The 23,257-nt window shown below is 36.6% G+C and overlaps 4 protein-coding genes across 9 annotated transcripts in view; 2 read left to right on the top strand and 2 right to left on the bottom strand.

The window, feature by feature from the left end:
- The window catches only part of tai (taiman), a 123,316-nt gene extending 120,056 nt beyond the window's left edge, over positions 1 to 3,260 (top strand). For 3 of the 5 annotated variants that reach the window (XM_064697305.1, XM_064697308.1, XM_064697307.1), the window contains 3 exons: positions 603 to 992; positions 2,139 to 2,450; positions 2,519 to 3,260. In XM_064697305.1, the coding sequence (XP_064553375.1) occupies positions 603 to 992; positions 2,139 to 2,450; positions 2,519 to 2,550 (734 nt within the window). In that variant the 3' untranslated portion in view covers positions 2,551 to 3,260. The remainder of the gene's footprint in view (positions 1 to 602; positions 993 to 2,138; positions 2,451 to 2,518) is intronic. The other 2 variants (XM_064697309.1, XM_064697310.1) reach the window with 1 other exon arrangement.
- Positions 3,261 to 7,624: 4,364 nt separating this feature from the next.
- aust (australin) lies at positions 7,625 to 8,435 on the bottom strand. The gene is made up of 3 exons (XM_064697768.1): positions 8,161 to 8,435; positions 7,891 to 8,107; positions 7,625 to 7,829 (listed from the first exon to the last, which is right to left on the bottom strand). The coding sequence occupies exons 1-3, from the start codon at positions 8,417 to 8,419 to the stop codon at positions 7,637 to 7,639; spliced, it is 669 nt and encodes a 222-aa protein (XP_064553838.1). The 5' UTR covers positions 8,420 to 8,435; the 3' UTR covers positions 7,625 to 7,636.
- A 49-nt stretch (positions 8,436 to 8,484) lies between these two features.
- On the bottom strand, positions 8,485 to 10,058 carry borr (borealin-related). 2 transcript variants are annotated; one of them, XM_064697767.1, is made up of 3 exons: positions 9,523 to 10,058; positions 8,935 to 9,346; positions 8,485 to 8,868 (listed from the first exon to the last, which is right to left on the bottom strand). In XM_064697767.1, the coding sequence occupies exons 1-3, from the start codon at positions 9,896 to 9,898 to the stop codon at positions 8,676 to 8,678; spliced, it is 981 nt and encodes a 326-aa protein (XP_064553837.1). In that variant the 5' UTR covers positions 9,899 to 10,058; the 3' UTR covers positions 8,485 to 8,675. The 2 variants fall into 2 exon arrangements, with proteins under 2 accessions (XP_064553837.1, XP_064553836.1); XM_064697766.1 differs by having other exon boundaries at positions 8,935 to 9,358; positions 9,523 to 10,056.
- A 4,712-nt stretch (positions 10,059 to 14,770) lies between these two features.
- Positions 14,771 to 23,257, top strand: part of Ggamma30A (guanine nucleotide-binding protein subunit gamma-e) — a 62,249-nt gene continuing 53,762 nt past the window's right edge. The window contains exon 1 of the mRNA XM_064697417.1: positions 14,771 to 15,444. The gene's annotated coding sequence lies outside the window, so the exon portion shown is untranslated. The remainder of the gene's footprint in view (positions 15,445 to 23,257) is intronic.

Below are 23,257 nucleotides of genomic sequence, written 5' to 3' on the forward strand. Positions count from 1 at the left end.
AATATATTGTTTAATATTGGATCCCTTGCTGCAACAGTTATTACTTTTAATAATTGTTATTGATAAGTAATGCCTAGTTTTAAATATAACCAAAATTTAAATTAAAATAGACTCAAAATGAACTCGACGCTAGTTCCAGCTTAGTTTTAAAATTATGTAACTAACTATGAACTAACTCAAGCTGAGCTAGTTCCAACTTTACATAAATACTCAAGAGTGTCACTAAAATGGCGCACTACTTTTAACTATACCTTATAAACCAAAAGAGCCAGTTCCACATAAGAAAGAGCTAGTTCCACTTAAGAAACGAACTAGTTCCAGCTCCACACGATTGTAACCCGAAAACGCGCTGAGCATACAATTACTTAGATCCCATGCAGCGTGAACCAGTTCACAACATGCCGCTTACCCTAATTACTGTACTAAATATCAATACATAAACAGCTTCACACACATACACACGCATACCAACACCGTTTCACACACCCCTACACACACACACACACACACACACACACACACACACACATACACGCAGACATTGTTAATATTTGACTAGTTTTTAACCAAAGCCAAACAAATCAAACGCTTAACCGAAACAGGCTCAACGCGTTTCGGTTTGTCGCCTGGCAACAACAACAACAACAGCGGCAACAACCACAACAATCACAATGATAGTGCAGCTGCCGCCGCTAGTCAACAGCAGCAGCAACAACAACAGCAGCAACAGCAGCAACAACAACAACAACAACACCAACACCAACACCAGCAGCAACAACAACAGCAGCAGCAACAGCTGATGAACGGCATGAGCATGTCCCCCCATCCGGCCATGATGGGCGTGGGCGGCATGGGCAGCGGCGGTGGCAACGGCATCATAGGGCTGGGCGGTGGCGGCGGCGGCGGCAGCGGCGGCGGCGGCGGCTATGCAGCCCTCGCTGCCTATGGTCAGGCGCAGCAGGCGAATGATTTCTATGGTCGAGCGCAGACCGGTAAGCCGTGTGCTCACACTTGAACTCTCTCTCTCTCTCTCACTCTCTCTCTCTATATATATATAAATATATATCTCTCTGCTCGCTCTCATGCGCTCGCTGTAATCACATGTCATGCCCTACATACATATATATTGTGTACATATATGTGTTTATGTATATACATGCATATGCATATCAAAAATTCGTGCTAATCATTGTGTATATATAAATAAGCAAATTTAATTACCCAAAAGCGATCCACACATTTTGTACAAAAAAACAAATCCTTGGGACTCCCCGAACACACATCAATTGCCTAACCACATTTGCGTGTTTTGTATAATCGTATAACTGTGCCACATATATCTGATCTTGTATATAACCTAGGTATATTTGAATATAAGTATTAAACGGCTAGTTTTTAGGCGCTGCACCCACCCACTGTATTAACCCATGTAAAGACTTTAGATATAGCTGAGACCCTAGAACCGAATCGACAAAAACGTATATAATCACTATGATAATTGGGGAACGTATGTATTTATATGTATTGTTTATGTTTAGTTTAAGTTTTGGCTTAATTTTTTTATAATATGAACTATTCACATGGCCATATAATGGAGTGAGTGCTTTGAAATGAAAGGATTCAGCCAAGTCACGATTGAAGTATAAACTAAATATTTAAATAAATATATAAAATGATTTAAATATTTAAATAAAAAATCTTGATTAAATAACAACATTTTAAATGACAAGAATTCTATTTACGCTGAATAATTAAAGTATAGTTTATGCAAAATACTCACAAAAAAAAAAGTCCAAGTGAATAATTCATGTAATTATGATTAATTTGAAATTATTATATGTTTACTTTTTAAAATAAGCCACCCGCCTATATATATCCCTTATTTGCAACCTTACCCCCAAACCAACCAGCCAGATTCAACATTTAAGTGTGTGTCGTATACTTTATTATATATTTAATATATTATTTATATGTTGTATTCTGTTGTCTGTTGTGTATTTATTTATGTTATACGTCTAGCTAAGTTCAACTATAATTGTGACTAAAAATCATTTATTTTGTTGTGGGTTGAAATATGCGTTGGCTAATTGACTAATTGTAGACTCGACTAATCCTTGGTATTTCTTCAATTCTTGCAGCTGGCAACGGCGGCGGCGTAGCTGGCGGCAATGCCAATTCGGAGTTTGTCAAGCAGGAGCTGCGCGCGGTGGTCAGCGTGCGGGCCCAGCAGGCGGCTGCGGCAGCCACGGGCGGTGTTGTGGGCGTTGGCGGCGCGGGCGTGGCACAACGGGGTCAGACACCGCAGAGTCCGCTGCAGCAGGGACCAATGATTGGCGGCGGCAATAGTACAAATTCCATGGGCAATGTCACGCCCACTGGCAGCGGCAGCAGCGGTAATCCAATGCTCAACACACCGCCAGATCCAACGCTGGGCTTTAGCTTCGAGACGCGTGAGTATACATATATATACATATAACTATGCTCCCAAGCTAAATTGTCATTCTTTTTCCCCACACAGCGGACTTCTTTACAAGCAGCGCCACGAGGTGACCCTAAGGAGCCTGAGCAAAACCCAAGGACTCAAGAACAACAACTGCTAAACAACATCAATGACAATTCATGTTCTTCAAACGCATTTAAGGCTCTCAGAACGTTTTTCCTTTGAAAATTAAAAAACAAAAACTAAATAAATGAAATGAAAGTCGCAGCATTTCTGTTAAAACAAAAACAAAACCAGGCTTGAAACAAATTTTCAACAAAAGCGAACGAACGTCTAGAAATGTGTAAAATGTATATGTCAAATTTAAATTATATTAGCAGCACTATACAATAAGCCAAAACGTTAAAAACAAATATATATGTATATATACATAAATATATTTATTATTAACACTAGCAAATATTAATTGTAATGCATAAAAAATGGGAACCTCGTCTAAAAAAATAACAAAAAAAGAAACAAAAAGAAAATTATTAAATAACAAGCTATAGTTAAATATTTTGAAAAGCTGCTAAAAAATATACAAAAAAACACGAAAAAAAAAAATATTTATTACGTTTAAACATAAAGATTAGACTAAGATGCTATATATACAAAAACACACACATACATATATGCACATGCATATGTATATGTATGTATATATTTATATATATATAAGAAACTGCATGTTAATATTGCGGCTGGCGCAACGTTTCGAGCTGTTGTTTATTATGGAAATATGTATAACACTAAAGATCTAAAAAAAAACAAAACAAAATACAAGCGAGATCGGCTTTAAATTATAACGGCATTAGTGTTACGTTTAATTAAAATAATTAACAAAATGAAAAACGTATACAATTTGAACGAACTATATAAGCATATAACACACACACAGATTTATACGTATGTATATATACATATACATATGCCAAATGTTCATATATATGTATATGTATACATATTTAAAATTAGTGTTGAATTTTTTTCAGTGTGATAATTTGTTAAATTTTATAATATACTAATGTTGCTTATTTGTTGCTATAGATCGTCTCCCTAGACATATTTCTATACGATTTTTATTATATTCAATTCCCAAACGTATACGTTTCTATCCTTTTTATACATACATCCATATCATTTTAAGCGATTGCTTTATGAACAACTATTTGGCGTACTAAATCAATTTTTATACAACTACAATTTGATAAACAAAACAAAAAACATTTGCTTAGTTATATGTATGTATATTTGTTATGCTATTTGATTTTGAGTAACTGTGTAACTGGAATTGTACATATAATTTTCACTATTACATACACATATTATTATTTACGAAATTGTAATTCATAATTTAGTTAATGCTTTAAACGTAATTAATTATTTTTATAATTTTTAACAAGCAAATAGAAAAGCGCGCGAACTGCACAAAAGTCGTCGTTGCAATTCAATGTGAAGGCTATTTTACAGGTTTTTTGTTTAAACTAATTTGTAACAACGTTTTATCGATAACACAATATTTCTTTTATATATACATTTTATGTAGCATATCACAATTACTTCAACTTTACTGAGAAATCTTTTAAATGTTTCTCCTTTTTATATTGTGTAATTATTTTTTATCATTGATTTTTTGATTTTGTTCACGCAAACGCATCTGTAAACTGTAATCTGTAGTTGGGTTCAATCGTTATAAATATTATTTTTTAAAACAAAGCTATACAAATATTATGGTACATATATATATAAAAATATTTTAAATTTAGTTTTTTAATTTTATTAAATATGTTTAAAATGCAACAAAGCCTAAATAAAAATTTATATACAATATATAAAAGTAAAATATGGGGTAAGTGGTTTTGTTTTTCATTTATTTCCTTTGCTTTATGCTTTAACAAATTATGATGCTGAGAAAAGAACAACGACAACAACGATAAAAATTATTATGAAATAATGAAGTGTATACACAAATGGCGATATTAACACTTGGGAAAATAGAAATACCTCTCGTTAAGTTCAAAAAAAACCTATAATAAACATACAAATTTATATATAAACTCTTAACAATAAAATAAAAAACTAAATAAAAAGACAAAACATAAATAAATGCCAGTTACCACACAAAATTATAATACTAACAATATAATTGAACATTAATAACAATATGTATTTATTTGTACATATAAGTATTTGAATGCTAATCGCAAGTTTCACATAAATTAATTTAAGTAATTTAAGTAATTACATTTTTGAGACAGCGTTAGTTAAAATTCGTTTTTTTTTAAGAGGCTACATTTAATGCAATTAAATTAAAATCATAAAAGAAGTGCTATATATACGACATGCCGACGATTAAATACCCTTGCAGATATGTTAAATTAAAATATTTATTTTATGTCTATCTTAACCCATTTTATCTAATATCTATCAAATTTCAGTTTTGATAGACGTATGGTGTTGATGGGAAGAGTAAAATACTTTCTGCAAGGGTATTACCAAAAGTAAATAGATATTGTCGAAAGCCAAGTTTCAGCTTTGCTCTTGGTTCTCACGTAGCTTTGATTTATACTGAATAGGACCTCAACCAAAACAAGAAATGAATATACACAAGTATACTGCATTTAGTATAGGTTTGAATGATTAACAAGTACATTGCATACGTATAAATATATATATTTATATAGTTAAGTGACTTGGCAAAAGATTCTAGCAAATTTCACACACACAGCAACACAAAAAGTACATATAAAGTGCATTAATGAATTTAAGCATTTAATGAAATTAATTAATTTATAAGCATATAAAAATATATATTAAATTACCAAAATAGTTATACATGCATATATATATTGAACAAAAAAATATTTACAAAAAAACAAGAAAAAAAAAACAAAAAAACAAATTACCATAAACTTTCGTATTCATAACAAGAATTAATTTCATAAATTTATTACAACACTAAAGCTAGCTACGAATTATACAGCAAAAAAAAAACTTAAATATTACTAACATTTAACAGTTTCCATTTTGATACATACATACATATTATACATATATATTTAATTAGTTACAAGCACATCTATAAATAAGTTATTACTAATTAATTGTATATATGCATTCAACTTTTTAATAATTCCATTCAGTTTTTATATATATATATTTTTACTGTATATACTCGTATTCTCTTTATGCAACCTAGTACCATAAATTTGTACCAAATTAAAAAAATACATAAAACGTGAAACCATAAAACGAAAAAATATGAAGAAAAAAATACAAAATGCAACGCCCTGTACCCGTGCATAAGCCTACAAAACAAATTGTTAAGAAACAAAAAAAATATTACAAAAATATAAAATGAACAAAAAAAAATACTATTTACTAATTACAAAGAAGCCCTGAACCGTAATAAGTAGTGCCCAAAAGAACTAATACAAAAATACAAAAACAAATATATATTAATTAGCATTTAAACAACGTTATAACGAATTCTAAAACAACAGCCTAAGCAAATAGTTATTTGTAAAACAAAAATAGTAAAAAGACAAAAAAACTCATAGCACAATTTTGTATAAACAACAAATTCATAATAACCATACAAAACTTTCAATACAAAGATTACAACTTTATACACAAGGCTTACAAGAGTATAGACTCATGATAGAACACACACACACACACGCGGGAATACTTAGGAACCATTTCACAGTTACGATAAAAAGTATAGCAACACCTTTACCAAATTTTGTACATCATTTTACAGTTATTATGTCTGCTGCTGTACATAGTATATAGAGATATTGCATGAAATTCTGTATCGGGAAAAGCTGGGAGGATCTATTGTTGATTGGCTGTGTTAAACAAAAAAAAAAAATGAAAAGATGACCGAACAAAACTGATGAAGAAATAGTCCAACAGGATAACCAAAAAATGAAAGCAAAACAAAAATTTGTGGTATCGATCGAGTTTTAGTACGGTTGAGAATGGGATTAGCGTAGTTAGACGCGTTCGGGGAACGCCTAGTTAACTGATTTACGACGTTAGGTTAGTTTCGGTAGGCATTGGATAAGAGAAATACGTACATGGGAATGAAATTAGTTTTATTTCGAGCAAACTTCAGTTCAAATCATTCACATATGCATCTAATTTCTAAGTATTGACATGTTTCGTAACACTTAGGCACATATTTATACGCTATTGTTTCCTGTTTCCCTATGTTGTCGGACCCAAACTGGAACCAAATGGTTTTTAAAATTGCGGATTAAATATGGATATCGAAAGACTTATTTTGTTAGGAGCATAATTAACAATGTAAGGAATCGTTTTAAAGGCATTCGATTGGGCGCATATTTATTTAATTCAGTATATTAAATTGGCTACACTTAGGATATACGAAACACACCCAAAACATGAACCCAAATACAAGCCACATAAATGTTACAAACAAAAAATGAAAGAATTAAACTAAATGTTATATTGTGTTGTTGTCACTGTCGCAGTCACTGTTTATATGTTGTCTATGTCTCTCTCTCTCTTAAAAACTACTAAGAAATGATAATTCAGACATATTTTGTGTAAGTCTATGTACCTTTTTGCTATATATTATATTTCTATGTACGACTCTCACCCTCTCACAAACACACTCACACACACACACACAGTTGCATAGTATATAAAGTTTCACATAACATAAACAAAATTTCAACACTTGACAAAACATTTGTTATGCAAAACAACGTACATAAGTAATTCATGAAATGATTAATTTCTAAAGTAATTAATTAATAACATGCATGTGTAAATGTAATTTTCGTATAAAGAACAAGCGAAATTCAAAGAGGAACGCACTTTGAATTGAATTTACATTAAACAAATGAAAACAATTTAAACATTAATATTATGTGCGCTACGTTTATGTTTGTACTTACAAATCTATCAATAATTAAATTTATTAATTAATTATAAATTAAATATACAATGAAATTGCAAGAACACAACAGCAGCAACAACAACAACAGCAACACGTACACTTAATGTTTAACAAAAAGAGAAAAAACATTGAAAATGAGAAAATGAAAAAGACTAAATAAAATATTAATGAAATAAGAGTAAACCGAAGCGAGATCATCCTTGACTGGACTGCCTGCCAATCCACTAGAACTTGCGCAACTTGGTGGCCATGTCGACAATCATGTGCAGATTGGAGTTAAGGGTTTTAATCTGATTCAAAGTAGCCGAGTCCAACTGCTTGAGCACCTCGCGCTTCACCTCGGACATCTTTTGCGGCTTCAGCTTGAGCACGCCCAGCTTGGTCGGTATGTGCACGTTGGCGCAACGATCCGGAAAACTGCAGCAGACAGGAATTAGTGCAGTTGATGATGATAGTAATAGGCGTGGACATTATTTACGTCTGCACGGCCAGCGGGCTGCCGCCCGTGGAGAGAGCCACCTCTCCCGGTTTGGGCCAGCGTAACAGAGCCACAGCTGGTAAGTCGGCGCGCCGGACCATGCCACGGACCCGGTCCACGGATTGTACCTGAGGGCGCGCCGACAGCGGCTGCTGTGGCGTGCGCAAGCGTCCGCTGCGCGTAATGGACTGGCTGCGCTTCGTAGGCGGTTTGGGCGCTGAAAGTCTTTATTAGCGGTGGATTTTTATAATAAGGATGGCTGCTACTCACCTATCCACTGATAGTCCTCAAAGTGGTGCAGCTTGAGCTTGAGAAACTCGCTCCACTTCATCTGCAGCACATGCTGATGGGTGCGCGCCAATATTAGCTGCAGCTGATTGTTCACCTGCTGCACGCTGCGCTTGCCAAGTTCATCGATCTTCTCCAGCGACGACTCCAGTTTCATCTGTGCCATGCGCAGCTGCTCCTCCCGCTCCGCATCCAGGCGCATCTGCTGACGGGTACGTTTTCCTATTTTGGTGCGTGGCATGTCGACTTTAGACTGAAACAGTTTTTAAATGCTTAGACTCGAGAATTGACAGCTTCTGTGCCTGCTGCGATTGAACATTTAGATTTTTATTAACTTGGGACCAACTTAATTTTAGAATACACTTTAAAAAATGGATTAGCAACTGCGAACTGAACTTAAACTAAACGAACATAAAATAGGTATGTGTATAGATTAGGAATATATATGTATATATAGAGGATAGATTTAAGTTTGTAGGCATTCGACGTTTGGGGAGCTACTTGAAGCCGGCCTTGTTGGCCGTGTTAACAATCAATTGCAAGTTCTCATGCAATGTCCTTATTTGGTTTAAAGTGTCCGCATCCAGATTCTCCAACAGATCAGCCTTGATCTCGGACAGCTTCTTGGGCCGGAGCGATAATACGCCATTGCGTATGGGTATATTGACATTGGCAAACTTGTCTGGCATGCTGCAAATGGAAGGGGGGCAGAATTTAGTTGGCTGATAGACGCGTACTCCAGGGGACATCACTTACACCTGAGACACAATGGGGCTGCCGAACTTGGAGAGCGCCACCTCACCGGGCTTGGGCCAGCGCAGAAAGGCCATGGGCGGCGTGGAGGGCGAAGAGCTGCGCTTCTTTAGAAGGCGCGGCGTACGATCTGCGCTAAATGCCTTTGGACGCGATGCCATCGGTGTGCGCATCTTGCTGCGCGAAGTTCGAAGCGCATTCGAGCTGCTGCTGCTGCTGGCCACAGCGCTGCTCGTATTCACCAGCACCTTGGAGGCACCACAAGCGGAGCGACTGCGGCGCTCGCGACGCGCACGCGCCGAATGCAGCGGTCCAGGTGTGCGCATGGCCTTAGCCGAGCGCAGCATGGAACCAGCGTAAGCGGACATAGTGCATGCGCTGTTGCTGCTGATGGCACCGCCCAGGCTGCTGTCCTCTGTAAGGTAGCCTAAATAGAGTGTGGCCAGACCAACAGCAAAATGTATGGGTGTACGTGTGTGTGCGTGCGTGAGGATGACAAATGTTAGGATTACAAGAAAATTAGAGCAGAGTTCGAGAACGCGCCACCAAAAAGCAGAAAATAAATCAAAATAAAAAATAAAGAAATAATACCCTCATCATTGCGACTGCTGGTCGCTGTTGCGGCTGAGCAAATGTTGGTATTGGTACCGCCGCCGTTTGTTGTATTGCTGCACATGGACTGCGAGCCGAAATGCTGCGTCTGATCGCTGGCCTTGAAGTCGGCAAAGTGCTCGAGTGTGGGCAGCAGCTCCAGAAAGTCGCACATTTTCATCTCGCGCAGCTCGGTTTGCAGCCGCGAGGTAATCATCTGCAGCTGCGTATCCACCATGGATTTGTAGCGCATCTCCAAGTCGTCGATGCTCATCAGTACGGAATCCATTTTTAATTCGAAGGTGCGTATCTTTTCCTCACGATTGGCCGCCTCGCGATTTCGTTTCGAATTTTTTGTTATCTTTGTGCGCGGCATTTTGGCAGCGAGTTTCTGGTTTCTTATATTTCGAAATATTCTCTAGTAAATATATATTTTATTTTGCGTCTTTCTTTTTGGCACACTGAGCAGGCGTCGCTTTTGTATGTTTCTTTTGAGTTTTTCCGCCGTTTTCTTTGCAGCTGGCGTCGATAGGCGGCTTCAATGTGAATGTAATCGTATCGTTACATGCGATATATCGATATGTTTAAATTTTGCTCAACAGTCTGTGCAGCTCTGTAATATTAGGCAGACCATTTCGAGCGATTGCTTCTGCAGTGTTTCCCGCGAAAGTGAGCATATTACAAATATAATTCGGGATTTTCAGTGTTTTTTTTATTAATTTTTTTAAATAATAACAATTTGATGTGTTGTGCAAATATATGAGCAATAGCAAACATGTTTTTCGCGTGTGCAAATACGACTTTTAGTTATTTTGTGCCCGTGCGTCATTCATACATACTCTCAAGCAAGAACCGTTACTTGGCTGCCAATCGCTCCTCTCACTGCTCCGCACTGCGTACAAACGCATGTTTTTGAATGTATGTATGTATGTCTGCCAAGAAATTGGTAATTCAATTTTTTCTTGTTACTTTATTATTATTGAATATATGTATTGAATAACATTTTTATTCAATCGTAACATATACATATAAAATGATTATTAAGCTTGACTAAATTTATGTGCTCAAAGCTTACCTCTCCTGATTGAATCATTAAAACCTTGCATTTGTGTTTATGTATGAACATGTATGCATACATAAATATGTATATATGTATGTACACTTGTTTCACAACGTTAGCTTTCACGTTTGCTTGGATGTTATACTTGTTTTCTGTTTTGAAAAATAGTATTTATTAAATCCCTGTTAATTAACTCGACGAAAGATAGTATAAGACTTTATTATTTATGTATGTATATTGTCTTTGTCTTGACCAGTTGATGTCTATAAACTGCGGGGATATATAATGGAAATTTGTATCAACATTTATAGAAAGTGTTGTTTAAAGTTATCTTAAACATTAAAGGAAGTGTCTTTCAGCGGCAGTCTTGATAAAGCTTGTCCATCTTAGTTTTTGTTTGCATATGACGTCATAGCTTAAGGCTTTTCGTGTGCGATCGTTGCGAACAGTAAATTAGTACATTTTAAAATGAATTATTTATTATAGAAATACGCCCCTATTGGATGATTAATGCGGGTGAAAGCTTAAACGGGCGAATCAGCTTCAAACTTAATTTCAAAACTGATAGAAAAATAAATTGCAACATGTTTCAGCGAGTTTTAAAACTCCATCCACAACTGTGAAATTTTCGGTTTCAGACTCATTTTTAAAGATCTTTACGAAAACTATTTTGGTACGTTCTCGTAAAGTTCACCGTTCTTAGATGAGAAATGCGGGTCAAAAGTTTAATAAGCGAAAGTTTATTTATCCGCTTATCACAAGATTTACATGGCCGGAACTGTTGATTTCAACATTTGGTCATTCAATTTAGAAGTGGAAGTGGATAAATAGAAGTGGAGATCAGATGGTACGGGTAGATTTCAATTATCCACGGGCGGGTACTTGGTGGAAAGGTAATATCTAAAATTTTGAGCACAAAACGTTCCACGGGCAAGGCCGGGCAATATCCGCTAGTAAATATATATAGGTACTTTTTGGCTGCCTTCTGATAGGGTATACAAGCCTTTAATTTTTATTACTTCGATGTGTTTTTGCATGTGTTGTATCGTCCAATTCATACGCATATGTGTCTATGTATGTATGCATGTTTGTTTGTATGTAGTGCGTGTGACAGTGTGTATGTTAATCAGCATTGCCACTCAATTTATCAAACTTCACAATTTCGTTGGTGTGAGCAAGACAGATGCATGTCAACATGAAAATAGAAAGTATATAGATATTGAAATTAATAGAGATACGCATGCAATAATATTTTAGGGGTATATACATATGTAATAATTGCAGTGTGATATTCGACAGTTGTGCATGGTCTATAAACAAGTTTCTTTGCTATGTCGAAAGGCTAGAGAATATTGTGTGCATTAACTGCATTAATGCAGTCGGGAGAATGCAGCACACATTTCAAGATTGAAAAACTGAAGTCCCAAAAATTACAGCCGCAATCCTATTAGGCAGCACTGGTGCGGCATAAATTGCATGCTGTGGCAGTCGTAGTTTGTGCTAAATACGAGTGCATAGCATATAATAGATATGAATGTATATCTCAGCCAGACTGTGGTGAGTATATAATGTATCTGCAGTTGACTGCGTGTTCTCTCTGCACTTTGGGCTAACTTTCTGCTTGGCTGTGACCACTTTTATGACAATCGCAACATTTTGGACAGCCATTGATTAGGTTTTGCTAATTAAATTGCCAGACCGTGCAGGCGGACAACGTGTCAAAGTTTTTAATTGGCACTTGGCTGGAGCACAAAAGCCAGCAACAGTTAATCCGCTTGGCTGGCCTTAAAGCCAAAGTCAAAGACGTAACTGAAGCTGAGCCTTGGCCACAATTGATGTGCGGGCATCTCAAAAGCATATCCAATCAGCGGTAACGTCAACATTTTCGCTCCAGTTTATTTGTGAGAGAAATTCAACAAAAGCAGATGCCACAGCAGCAGCGACAGCCACAACAACAGTGAAACCCAATTTGCGCGGCCAAACGATGCGTTAAGCACACAAAATGCAAAACGGACTTTCATGGATAGATTACACAACGACTTATTTTACATACACGGACATACACACACACACACACACACAGAGATGCACAAACATATATAAAGTGTGCGTTTATCCTGCCCTCATTCCGGCCCCAGCCGCAGCTCTTTGCCGCTTCTGATTGCCGCTCGCCTCGTCTGCGTATTTGCAACTGTTGCATATTGCATAGTGCGTGCAACGCTTTTATTGTGCCGCCTGTCGCCGCAGCAGCCGCTGGCAGACAGCCTACATGTGGAAACGGGAGCATACCAACCAGGAGTATCATTACATTTTGTATATATTGTAGAACAGGTGGAGCCAGGACGGGCACAATGAAAGCCACACAAAGACCAGGATATACAATCCAGACAGGCAGCCAAGCGGACGGGCAACCAGCCATATCGAGAGGTGTGAGATCTGATACGAATCTGAAATACCCTTCCCTTAGCAGTGTTGTATAGTAAAAGAAACAGTCATGCATCTCGCGGATTTACTTGAAGACTTTCATAAGTCAAATTATTATTAAATTACCCATAATATAGAAAAATATATATTGAAAAACATCATGCTCTATTACATGTTAAAATTTGTTTATTTATGTATACTCTTTACCTAGAAATAATAATATTCGAATTTTTCGGCAAGGTATTTTTGGTTTATGAAATTCTTCAAATAGATTAGTGACATGTTTTAAGAAGATGTATCAAATTATTATACTTGCCTGGGTTTAAATATTTGCATCATTTTTTGCTTAATATAAAATAGAAATGAATTATAAGAGAGCTAATTAGTTTTCTTTAAATGTAAAACACAATTCTTTTCTATGTCACTTCTTAGTTTTTAGTCCTTTAATATATTTGGGTATACTTAAAGAGTAATTATATTATTTGTAGTTATAAATGTCTTCAATGCTAACTAATATGCATCCCTAATAATTTTCTATTTTACAATCATATGCTTTCTCTATTTCTTTTTCGCTTAATCCCGCCTTTTCTCTCACACTACCTTTTACTCGCTCCCTTCCTTTACCTAACATCGCCCTTCTGTTAGATTTTCATAAATTTAATTAATGCTTGCATATTTTGATATTTTTTCTTTTCAGTAATGGGCACTACGTAATTGGTAATATTTGTATAGTTGTTTGAGAAAGAGGAAGACACCTTCTTGTTTATTTGTAAGTTAGTTAAATTACTTCTTTAACTAACTTTAACTTAATAATTAGAACATAAACAAACATAATAATAATTGTTATTGTTGATAAAATTTTAAAACTGCTAGTATGAAGGATAAATAATACTAAAAATAAAAGTAATTACTGAAGTGCATCACGTAAAATAATCTTAATTCTAAATGGGCTTTTCTAGATTGCAATTTCGATTATTTAAATTAAATTAAGTTTAGAGTCTCTGCCAAAACTTTGCTACCATTTAGAGGCTTTAATTTGATAACAAAATGTTCAAGATTCATCTGGCTGCAATTGCACCAACAACTAGAAGCCAACATTTCCAATTAAAACCAGTTGCATGGGATTCATTTGTACGGGTTATTTACTATTCACTGGTTCGTGTTCTTTACTATCTAAGTTCTTGTACATTTCAAATTGTCTCTACAACTACCCTGACGGCTAAGTACACATAATATATGTACGTAGATAGTAAATAGGTGCTCCAAAAAAGCAATCATTTAAATGTTATGGGTTTTTGATATATATATATGGTAGTTCCATCCCCTCTTCGAAACTACCCTTAGACATTAATGAGCCAAATATTGAATTGTGTGCGCTCTAAGTTGGGAGTAAGTATCGTAAACTCAATTAAATTTTCGACTAGCATTCTAGTTCAATATAAAATTACCCACACACACACACACGCGCACCTACACGCAAGCCAGCTAGCACCCCCGCCAGCTCAAACCCTCTTTAGGCACAGGTGTGCATTTGGACTGTTTCACAGTTTTCAACCCGTTCCGGAACACTCAAAACTGCAAGTTGCACTCAAAAGCAACGACTCTCGACTGTTTCATTGCCGCGCGTTCCACTCGTGGGTCGCCTTGGCGTATGCAACAGAGACGCCGAACAGTCGCTCGTAGCAGGCAGCGGCAGCAGTTGCATTCGATTGCCAGCCATCGCCAGCAGTTAGCCAGAGCCAGAGCCAAAGCCAGCGACAGAGTAGCCAGAGCAGACAGCAGCCAGCAGCCAGCGTCAGCGCCAGCGTCCAACTGAACGGACTTAAGTTCCGTTCTGCATCGTTCGCATTCGCATTCGCATTCGAATCAACACACATTCCACATTCATTCGCCATTCATTCGACATTCGCGCGCTCGCTTCTGGTTATTTTGATAGTCGGTCGAGCGAACTAGACTTGTGCTCGGGACCGTTGCCGCAAGCGTGCCCCGCACCCGTCTCTCTGTCGGTTCAGCTGCCTTTTGTTTGTTTGTTATTGTTGCCTTTGTTTATTGGTGCGTGTCTTTAGTTTGCGCTCGTTTGCTTTGAGCCGTTTTTTCGTAACTGAAGAGCGAGGCGGAGAACAGGAGTGCGACGAAGGCATAATTAAATTAAAATTTACTCACAAGACACTCACACACACACGCACACTCACTCACGGCAGAGGCAACTAATCACATTACCAGCCATCAGGCATTGACATCGACGGCGGCAGTCGGCCAGCAACGGAACCAGAAGACATTCACAGTTTGTGTTGCATAGTTTTTGGCGCGCGACATACACACGACCTCTTAACGCAAATTGAAAACGTTGTGCACTTCATCCTACGTCCCATTTCGGACATCCTAAGTTCAGGTCTACTTCCCGAGCGAAGCGATCAAATTATCAACTTTTCTGTCTGGTAAGTTAGATTCGAAAATAACAATTGGAAAGATCCATTAAAGATAATATAAAAACACATCACATTTATTAATGGATCTAAAAATAATCGAACAGTAAATAATATATATAGTTTTTGTACATTTCAACACAAAATATTCAGTGTGTAGTGTAGTGTTCTTTAGTCATTATATAGTTATTAATATTAACAGTCAGAAATCCAAATCAGGTCAAGAAGAAACTGAAATAGTTTATAGCAAATCTAAAATGTAGGTCACTAATTATGAACCATTTTTATGAAGCCCAAAGCATTGTTAAGTGCTAATGTTTTTTATCTTATTCATTATTTTCCAAGCTCTGTCTTTTAACACTAATCTTGAAACTGTGCATTGACTATGACAAATTATTTAAAATACTTTCTGAACCTAACTTCCGGGTTTTGAAAGAGTATTGAAATCAAATACTGCAGAAAATTAAAAAATAAATGTAAGAAAATGTATTTAACCATTACAGATCCATATATTAATAAGTTTGATAGTTGATAAGTTAATAAGTTTGATACTTATTAATATTTGGTGTCTATTTCTTTTTATATACTACATCTAGTCCCTATACTTGCTTGATTATCCAAAATTAATTTCTGACACCATTAGAAAAGATATATTGCCATCAAACTTATTAATGTGTAATACCAATTAGTTTTTATATACTACATTTTTTAATTCTTTCTTTACTTGATGCCTAGTTTCGTTTTGTATGCTGGGAAACTATGTTTATCTTGCCATAAAATTTATTATTAAGTAACACTTAATCAAAACTGAGTGTTCCATTTCGTATGCTATACCACTATGGAGACCCCCGCTATAGACCATCGCATTTGCATTGTATTGCTGTTCATGTGTAACCACATTTAATAGCATTTTCAATTTCCTGTTGTCCTCATAAATCGCCTGGCCGTTTAAATTCCAGACACCAGCAATAAAAATAAAAATAAAAAAGTTCTGAAATTGTGTGATGATTAAAATCCCTGGCCGGCATTATTAACCTCAGAGGCTCCTTTGTCCATTTTGTAATGAGTGAGCTTCGGCCCAAAATGTGCGCAATAAAATTGTCATTTGCTCACGCAGGCAGCCTTTCAATAAATATTGCAGCCAGGTCCTGGCCAGACCATTTGCCCTTTCCATTGTCCTGATGCATCTGCGGTTAATGTACGCGAATTGTCCAACTGCAATTTACTGTTGTTCTGATATATACGCAGATGTAGTTATATGTGCGTATATATATATATATATGTATTTATTTTTTGCTGCTGTCAGCGGCACGCCCCAAAACAACGCCCTCGGGCCGCGGCCAATTATTATTGCGCCATATATTTTTATATCTTTTATCTTAAATTCAATTAAAAAACATTTTGTAAGCAAAGCAGGCGTTTATATTGCCTACATACCGTGCATATATATTTTGAAGTAGGGTATATGCAATCAAATACTCAAATGAGCAGCAAACCTTATTTGAAATGTGTTTTAGTTTTTTAGAAATATTTACCCTTTTTCCCTTTCTTTTTTCCTTTTGTCTCTTGATCACATTGAAATGTTATTATTTTTAATTTAATTCTTTTTATCATTGTGATTTGTAATACAAAAATTAATTGAATTGCTTGTATATCGAGGCGCTTGCTTGTTTATTTGTTTGTTGGTTGGCCGAGTGATGATTGAATTACACAATTACATTCCATTCGCATTCACATTCACAATTCCCCTTCGCATTTGTCGTGCTTCAATTATAGTGAAAAATATTTGCATTTCAATGCAACATACATTACAGGGAAGGGGCGGGGCTTAAATTGTGGAGCGTGCCATTTGCTGAATTCTCGAGTACCTTTAGGTGCCGTTTTGCACGTCCAAATACCGAGTGGCATTAAACATGTTTCAATTAATTTTTAATTGAATTCGTAGTTTTTCTCTATTTTAATATATAATAAACAATAAATGATAGACTTGCGAGGGGATGCAGTAATCGGGGGACTTGTGTTTGAATTTGAATAGCAAATGATATTTTGTTTGTAAGCTAATTTCTTTTTTATTGCAATTACAAAAGCTTGTAATATCCGTAAAAAATTGAAATAAATTTGTTCATATAATCCGTGGGATAATTAAACAGCTCAATTACGCGAATAGAATTTATGGTTAAAGTTTCAATTATCCTTTAAGCTGTTAAGCATAATTATGCAGCATAATTATTTTTATTTAAGCTTATTAGACAATTTTGTTCTATTTATTAATTGCATAACTTTGCTCGCTTGCCAGCAGTCTAGGGCTATGATCTATATAGCCGCGAGAAGCGAAGCGGTCATAAGTTTTCTATACATTTCTTATACAATTAAGAAAAGACTTTATTTACGTATATTTATTTTACAGCTATTTTTGATCATATTCCGCCTAACTTTTCGCTGAACTTCTCGCTGCTCTTCTGGATGTTTTTCTCACGTCACTTATCATTTCGCTTCTTGCTGCGCATCGTTCTTTGCTTATTACATTGGTTTTATTTTCTATTCTTATATCGTTTCTCTCTCTCCTTCTCATTTTATTTAGACTTTAGGTTAATTTTTGATTTATACTTCGCTTCTTACTCCGACTTTAGTTAAGCATCTTCCGCCTGTTTTGGATGCGGATTTTCTTAAGTTTTTTGTTTGATATTTGGTCGGATTTTGATTAGTCTTCAGATTGGGATTTTCACCGTCTATCTCGCTGCGCATTTCCCGCAGAGCCTCTTTTTACTGTGGTTCCCGTAAATTTGTAGAAAGCTGCATTTCTGACGGTTGTTGCAAACATAAATTTTAATTTTAAAAAATAAGTGGAAAAAAATAACTAGAAAAACTTGTTATTCATTCTCAATACTTAAACTTATTGCTCCTTAACACTTCGCTTCGATTTCATTTTCAATCTAAATTTTTTATCGTCCCTTAGTAAAGTTCGTATGCATAATTTAAAATGGGAAAAAAAATTGATTTTCGCTGCGTCTGCAGTGGCCATTGGCCATGATAATAACAATGTTTTCTTGCTGCAAGACACAGCCTGCATTCCTGCCACGCCCCCTTTCACTCTCTGGTAAATGCGATGGTCTCTGCGCCTGTGAGGAAAACCCTTCAGACTTGAAACTCTGTCACTGAGCAAGCATTTTTTTTTTGTTATGCTTGAGCCAGCGCGTCAACAAATTATAATTGTATATAGCATCAGCGTGGTCTGCAAGGGGGGGCTGGGCTGGTGGATGGCGGTGTCAGAGTTTGCGTGCGCTGTTCAAGAGTCGTAAAAAGTGCTTGGACAGGAAATTCTCATTCCAAGGCCTTCTCCAGAGCACAGAGCGTTGTCGTCCGCGGCGTCCGCGTCGAGTGCTGGACAAGCTGACGTTTGGGGGCAAAGGCTGTTGCTAACAGAAAAGTATGTTAATAAAAATTTTAATTTATCGCCAAGCATAAAAAGTGGTAAAGTGTCGGGCCGCTCAGTTCCCGCCCTCTCCACCTGTCTTTTCGCCTGCGCCGTTAAGTATGCAACGTTATTTTCGTTTTCATTTTCATATTTTCACATTTTCTGTGTGCTTTAACACGCACAAAACGCATTCGTTGCCGCGACAACTCAATGGCCCCTCCCCCAGCTTCGCACTTGTGCCCTCAGTCTCATCCCGCATACCCGCAGCAGCTCCAGTTCCAGCAGCTGGCGTCCGTAAGCTGGCCTTTGTTCCATCTCCCCCCTTTGCTTCGGCCCTCAGTTCATTGCGCGTGTTCATCAATAACAGTTTCAAGTGGTTTTTGGCCAAGCCAAAAAGAAAGAAATGCACGCGATGTGCAGCAGCAGTAGCAGCAGCCGCGTTGCAAGCAAAGTTCAACCATGCCCCATAGGAGCCGCCCCACCGCCCCCGCGGCTGCAGTCCTCAAAATAGCTCGCGACGCGTCGGCGCCCACTTCAAAGTTCGATTTTCTGTATTGAAAATTGGCGTGCATTAGTTTCAACCAAGCCGCCTTGGCAAAATATGTGGCATGACCCGATAGAGAGGCAAGCAGGCAGTGAAAGAGGGGGAGAGAGTGACAGTGGAATAAAGGGTGTGCGTGTGTGTGTGCATACCTTTTGGCGTTCCTTTAATTAGGGTCAAGGCTAAATTGAAAAACCTTTAAATCGGTTTACTTTAAATTCAAAGCTGTTAAATCCAATTTTTCAAAGGTTAAAACTATTATTGTTATTATATTATAGTCCAACTATTGCTGATTGACCTTTCCTCTGTTGTACACACGCTCTGGTCAGCCCTTTATTAGATTCACCTCTTGTTATGATAAGTAATTATATACGTATTTAATATTTAATCCTTATGTTGACAAAATATCAATCTTTCTCTTGGATCTGCGTTCCTATGTCCCTAAATATCGCCTTGAACATTTCAAAGCAGTCGAATGCAAAATGATTTTCTGAGCTGCCTTAATTCGATTACTTAGACAAGTTTCCTATGCATTTAGTTTACAAAGATTTTAAATAACATAGCAATGGTGTGCACTGCAGAAAATGTAAATTTTTGACAAATTAAATATTGTCAATTTATTCCTTCTTAAAGCGAATTCATATACTGTGACTTTTCCGATCGTTATTCAACTTTCGGAAAATATATGAATTTGAATGCTATGTTTGAGACTTATAATAAATGGTATCTGCTTTAGCTAGAATATATATTATTTCGACTCTGGCAATCTATATGTCTATGAGCTAGACAGCTCAATATACTACATATGCAGAGAGGTCTAAGTAACTAAATTAATAAGGAGGATCCTGGTTCAAATCCTAGATGTCAGTGTATGTCAATGTGAAGTTGCACTGTCTCAGTTGAAGTTCAGCGGTTGAAACTAACCAAACAAAAATAAATTAAAAGCCTAAAAATATGTAAAAAAAACGCGTATGAACTTTTATTATGTTACATTTATTATTTGTCTTTGATAACCTTTTTCATATGGGATTTTCGACGAATTTACGATGTGAATAGAGATCAAGCCAACTGACAAAAGTCCAAATTGTAAATTAAACACAATTGGGTTTATTTGGGCAAATAATATTTAATGCCAACCATGCGTCATTTATTCAATTTTGTTGATTAACTGATGCTTTTATTTATGTGCATTGTGAGCTCGAAAGTATGCTACAAAATGCACAGCATGTAATTGTGTGATGCGTGTGCATCACATAAATCCTGCCATTCAATAAATTTTTGGTATACTTCATTTCGCATTTCATTGCGCCAGTTGCATTATAAATAACAAAAGCCCGAGCCGTGCACACATAAGTATCTGGCAACACATTTGTGGGCGGACGACAACCGTGTACCACAGACACAGACACACGCACACACAGTCGAATCCGCAGGCCACTAAGCGGAAGTGCATTCACAAAATTTGCGCTCTACTTCCGGTTTCCGTGTGGTGTCTCTTTCTGCGGTGTCAGTAACTGTGTCTGTGTGCATGTGTGTGTGTGTGCTGTGTTTGCCTGCTGTGCAACGGCGCAGAAGTTTGATAAATTAAATTTTGCAAGCAAGTCCTTTGGCAAATTTTATTTTTGCTGAAAACTCTATAGTTTACGCTGAGATGTTTTTTAAAGAATAACACACTGCAGTAATGCAATTTTATTTAATGGTCCTATATGAACATATTTGACAAGTGCAAAGTGCAAATTCCGATGGTGAGACTTACTAGTAAATAATATTTTACTGTTTCCCTGTTTCCTAATTGCAGAAGAAAAGAACCATAAAAAAGAACGAATAAAAAGAAAATAAATAGCATCCTTGTATATGGATTTTAATAATTTTTTATTAACTATCATTCAATTATACTGTATGCCTGTATCCTTTAAAAGAAATACATGACATTTCATATTGGGGGGCTGTATACAATTAACAAAAATTGATGAATTTATTAAGATATCAAGGAAAAATAATCTCTATATATAAAACTGTTTGTCCTGACTGACTGACTGACTGACTGACTGACTGACTGACTGACTGACTGACTGATTGGTGATCAACGCACAGCCCAAACCGTAAGAGCTAGGAAGCTGAAATTTTCACTGTAGCTACCTTATGTGATGTAGGTGCACGTTAAGACGGGGTTTCGGGAAATTCCACCCGCAAGTGTGGAAAAATCGCGAAAAACGTTTGTATGTAACTTTTTTGTTTACCATCTGATCGGCCTCAAACTTATTTTCAAAGATCTTTGTTCAAATTCATTTGAGGGGTGTTTTACACTTTTCGAAAAATCCGTTCCTCCTTGGTGGAAATGGAGTTCAAAGATTTGGTGGGTGACGTTTCGCGCTCAAATTCATTTCCAGTGATCTATAAGAAAAATCATTTGAGACGTGTTTCACACTTTTCGCAGAATTCAAACTTCTTCGGGGGGAGTGCGATTTAAAGATTTTTTGGGTGAAGTTTTAAGTTGTGTCCGATTTGCTTCAAACATATTTTCAAAGCTCTACATAAGAACTTAATATATACGTATTTCAGCGATTTGGGAAATTCCACCCGCAACAGTGGTAAATTGGCGGAAAACCGTTGTATGAAAGTTTTTTGTTTACCATCCGATCGGCCCCAAACTTATTTTTAAAGATCTTTGTTCAAATTCATTTAAGGGGTGTTTCACACTTTTCGAAAAATCCGTTCCTCCTTGGAGGAAATGGAGGTCAAAAATTTGGTGGGTGACGTTTCGCGCTCAAATTCGTTTCCAAAGATCTATAAGAAAAATCATTTGAGACGTGTTTCACACTTTTCGCAGAATTAAAACTTCTTCGGGGGGAATGCGATTTAATGATTTTTTTGGCGAAGTTTTAAGTTTTGTCCGGTTTGCTTCAAACTTATTTTCAAAGCTCTAAATAAGAACTTAATAAATACGTATTTCAGCGATTTGGGAAATTCCACCCGCAACAGTGGTAAATTGGCGGAAAACGGTTGTATGAAAGTTTTTTGTTTACCATCCGATCGGCCCCAAACTTATTTTCAAAGATCTTTGTTCAAATTCATTTAAGGGGTGTTTCACACTTTTCGAAAAATCCGCTCCTCCTTGGAGGAAATGGAGGTCAAAAATTTGGTGGGTGACGTTTCGCGCTCAAATTCGTTTCCAAAGATCTATAAGAAAAATCATTTGAGACGTGTTTCACACTTTTCGCAGAATCCAAACTTTTTCGGGTGGAATGCGACTCAAAGATTTGTTGTGCGAAGTTTTAAATTGTGTCCGATTTGCTTGAAACTTATTTTCAAAGCTCTACATAAGAATGTAATGAATACGTGTTTCAGCGATTTGAGAAATTCCACTCGCAACAGTGGTAAATTGGCGGAAACCGTTTGTATGAAAGTTATTTGTTTACCGTCCGATCAGTTTCAAAATCATTTCAAATTTGCTTGAGAACATTGATTTTATAACATACGTGCCACGCGCAAGGCCGGGTTATACCCGGTAGTATCTTATATAATGCTAAATTTGGCGACATTTGCCATTATATACCCTTGCACAGGGTATTATAATTTTGTCTCGAAATGTGTTACGCACAAAAGGAGTCATCGTCGACCGCATAAAGTAAATATATTCTTGATCAATAGCAACAGCCGAGTCAAAATAGCCATGTCGATCGGTCCGTCTGTCTGTTTCCCTCTTACGTACCTCTTTCTGTTGCACACAACATATATGTCGGAAGCGGCTGGATCGGACCACCATATCATATAGCTGCCGTAGGAACGATCGGTCGAACTTTAAGTTGTTGTATAAAAAAGTTTTTTCTTTATCGAAATAACTTGACCAAACTCGGCATTTATAAGTT

This window comes from Drosophila montana, unplaced genomic scaffold, assembly GCF_035044405.1.
Source record: "Drosophila montana isolate Dmon_TW-CO22-7 unplaced genomic scaffold, ASM3504440v1 contig_402_1, whole genome shotgun sequence".
Taxonomy (NCBI): Eukaryota; Metazoa; Arthropoda; class Insecta; order Diptera; family Drosophilidae; genus Drosophila; species Drosophila montana.

Excerpts from the sequence above, each read along its gene's own strand:
- borr (XM_064697766.1), bottom strand. The coding sequence starts at position 9,898 with ATGCCGCGCACAAAGATAACAAAAAATTCGAAACGAAATCGCGAGGCG. Across the intron at positions 9,359-9,522 it reads CAGCAGTCGCAATGATGAGG|GCTACCTTACAGAGGACAGC; the intron begins GTATTATTTCTT and ends CACTCTATTTAG. Across the intron at positions 8,869-8,934 it reads AGCCCCATTGTGTCTCAGGT|CATGCCAGACAAGTTTGCCA; the intron begins GTAAGTGATGTC and ends TTCCATTTGCAG.
- aust (XM_064697768.1), bottom strand. The coding sequence starts at position 8,419 with ATGCCACGCACCAAAATAGGAAAACGTACCCGTCAGCAGATGCGCCTG. Across the intron at positions 8,108-8,160 it reads TGAGGACTATCAGTGGATAG|CGCCCAAACCGCCTACGAAG; the intron begins GTGAGTAGCAGC and ends AAAGACTTTCAG. Across the intron at positions 7,830-7,890 it reads AGCCCGCTGGCCGTGCAGAC|TTTTCCGGATCGTTGCGCCA; the intron begins GTAAATAATGTC and ends TGTCTGCTGCAG.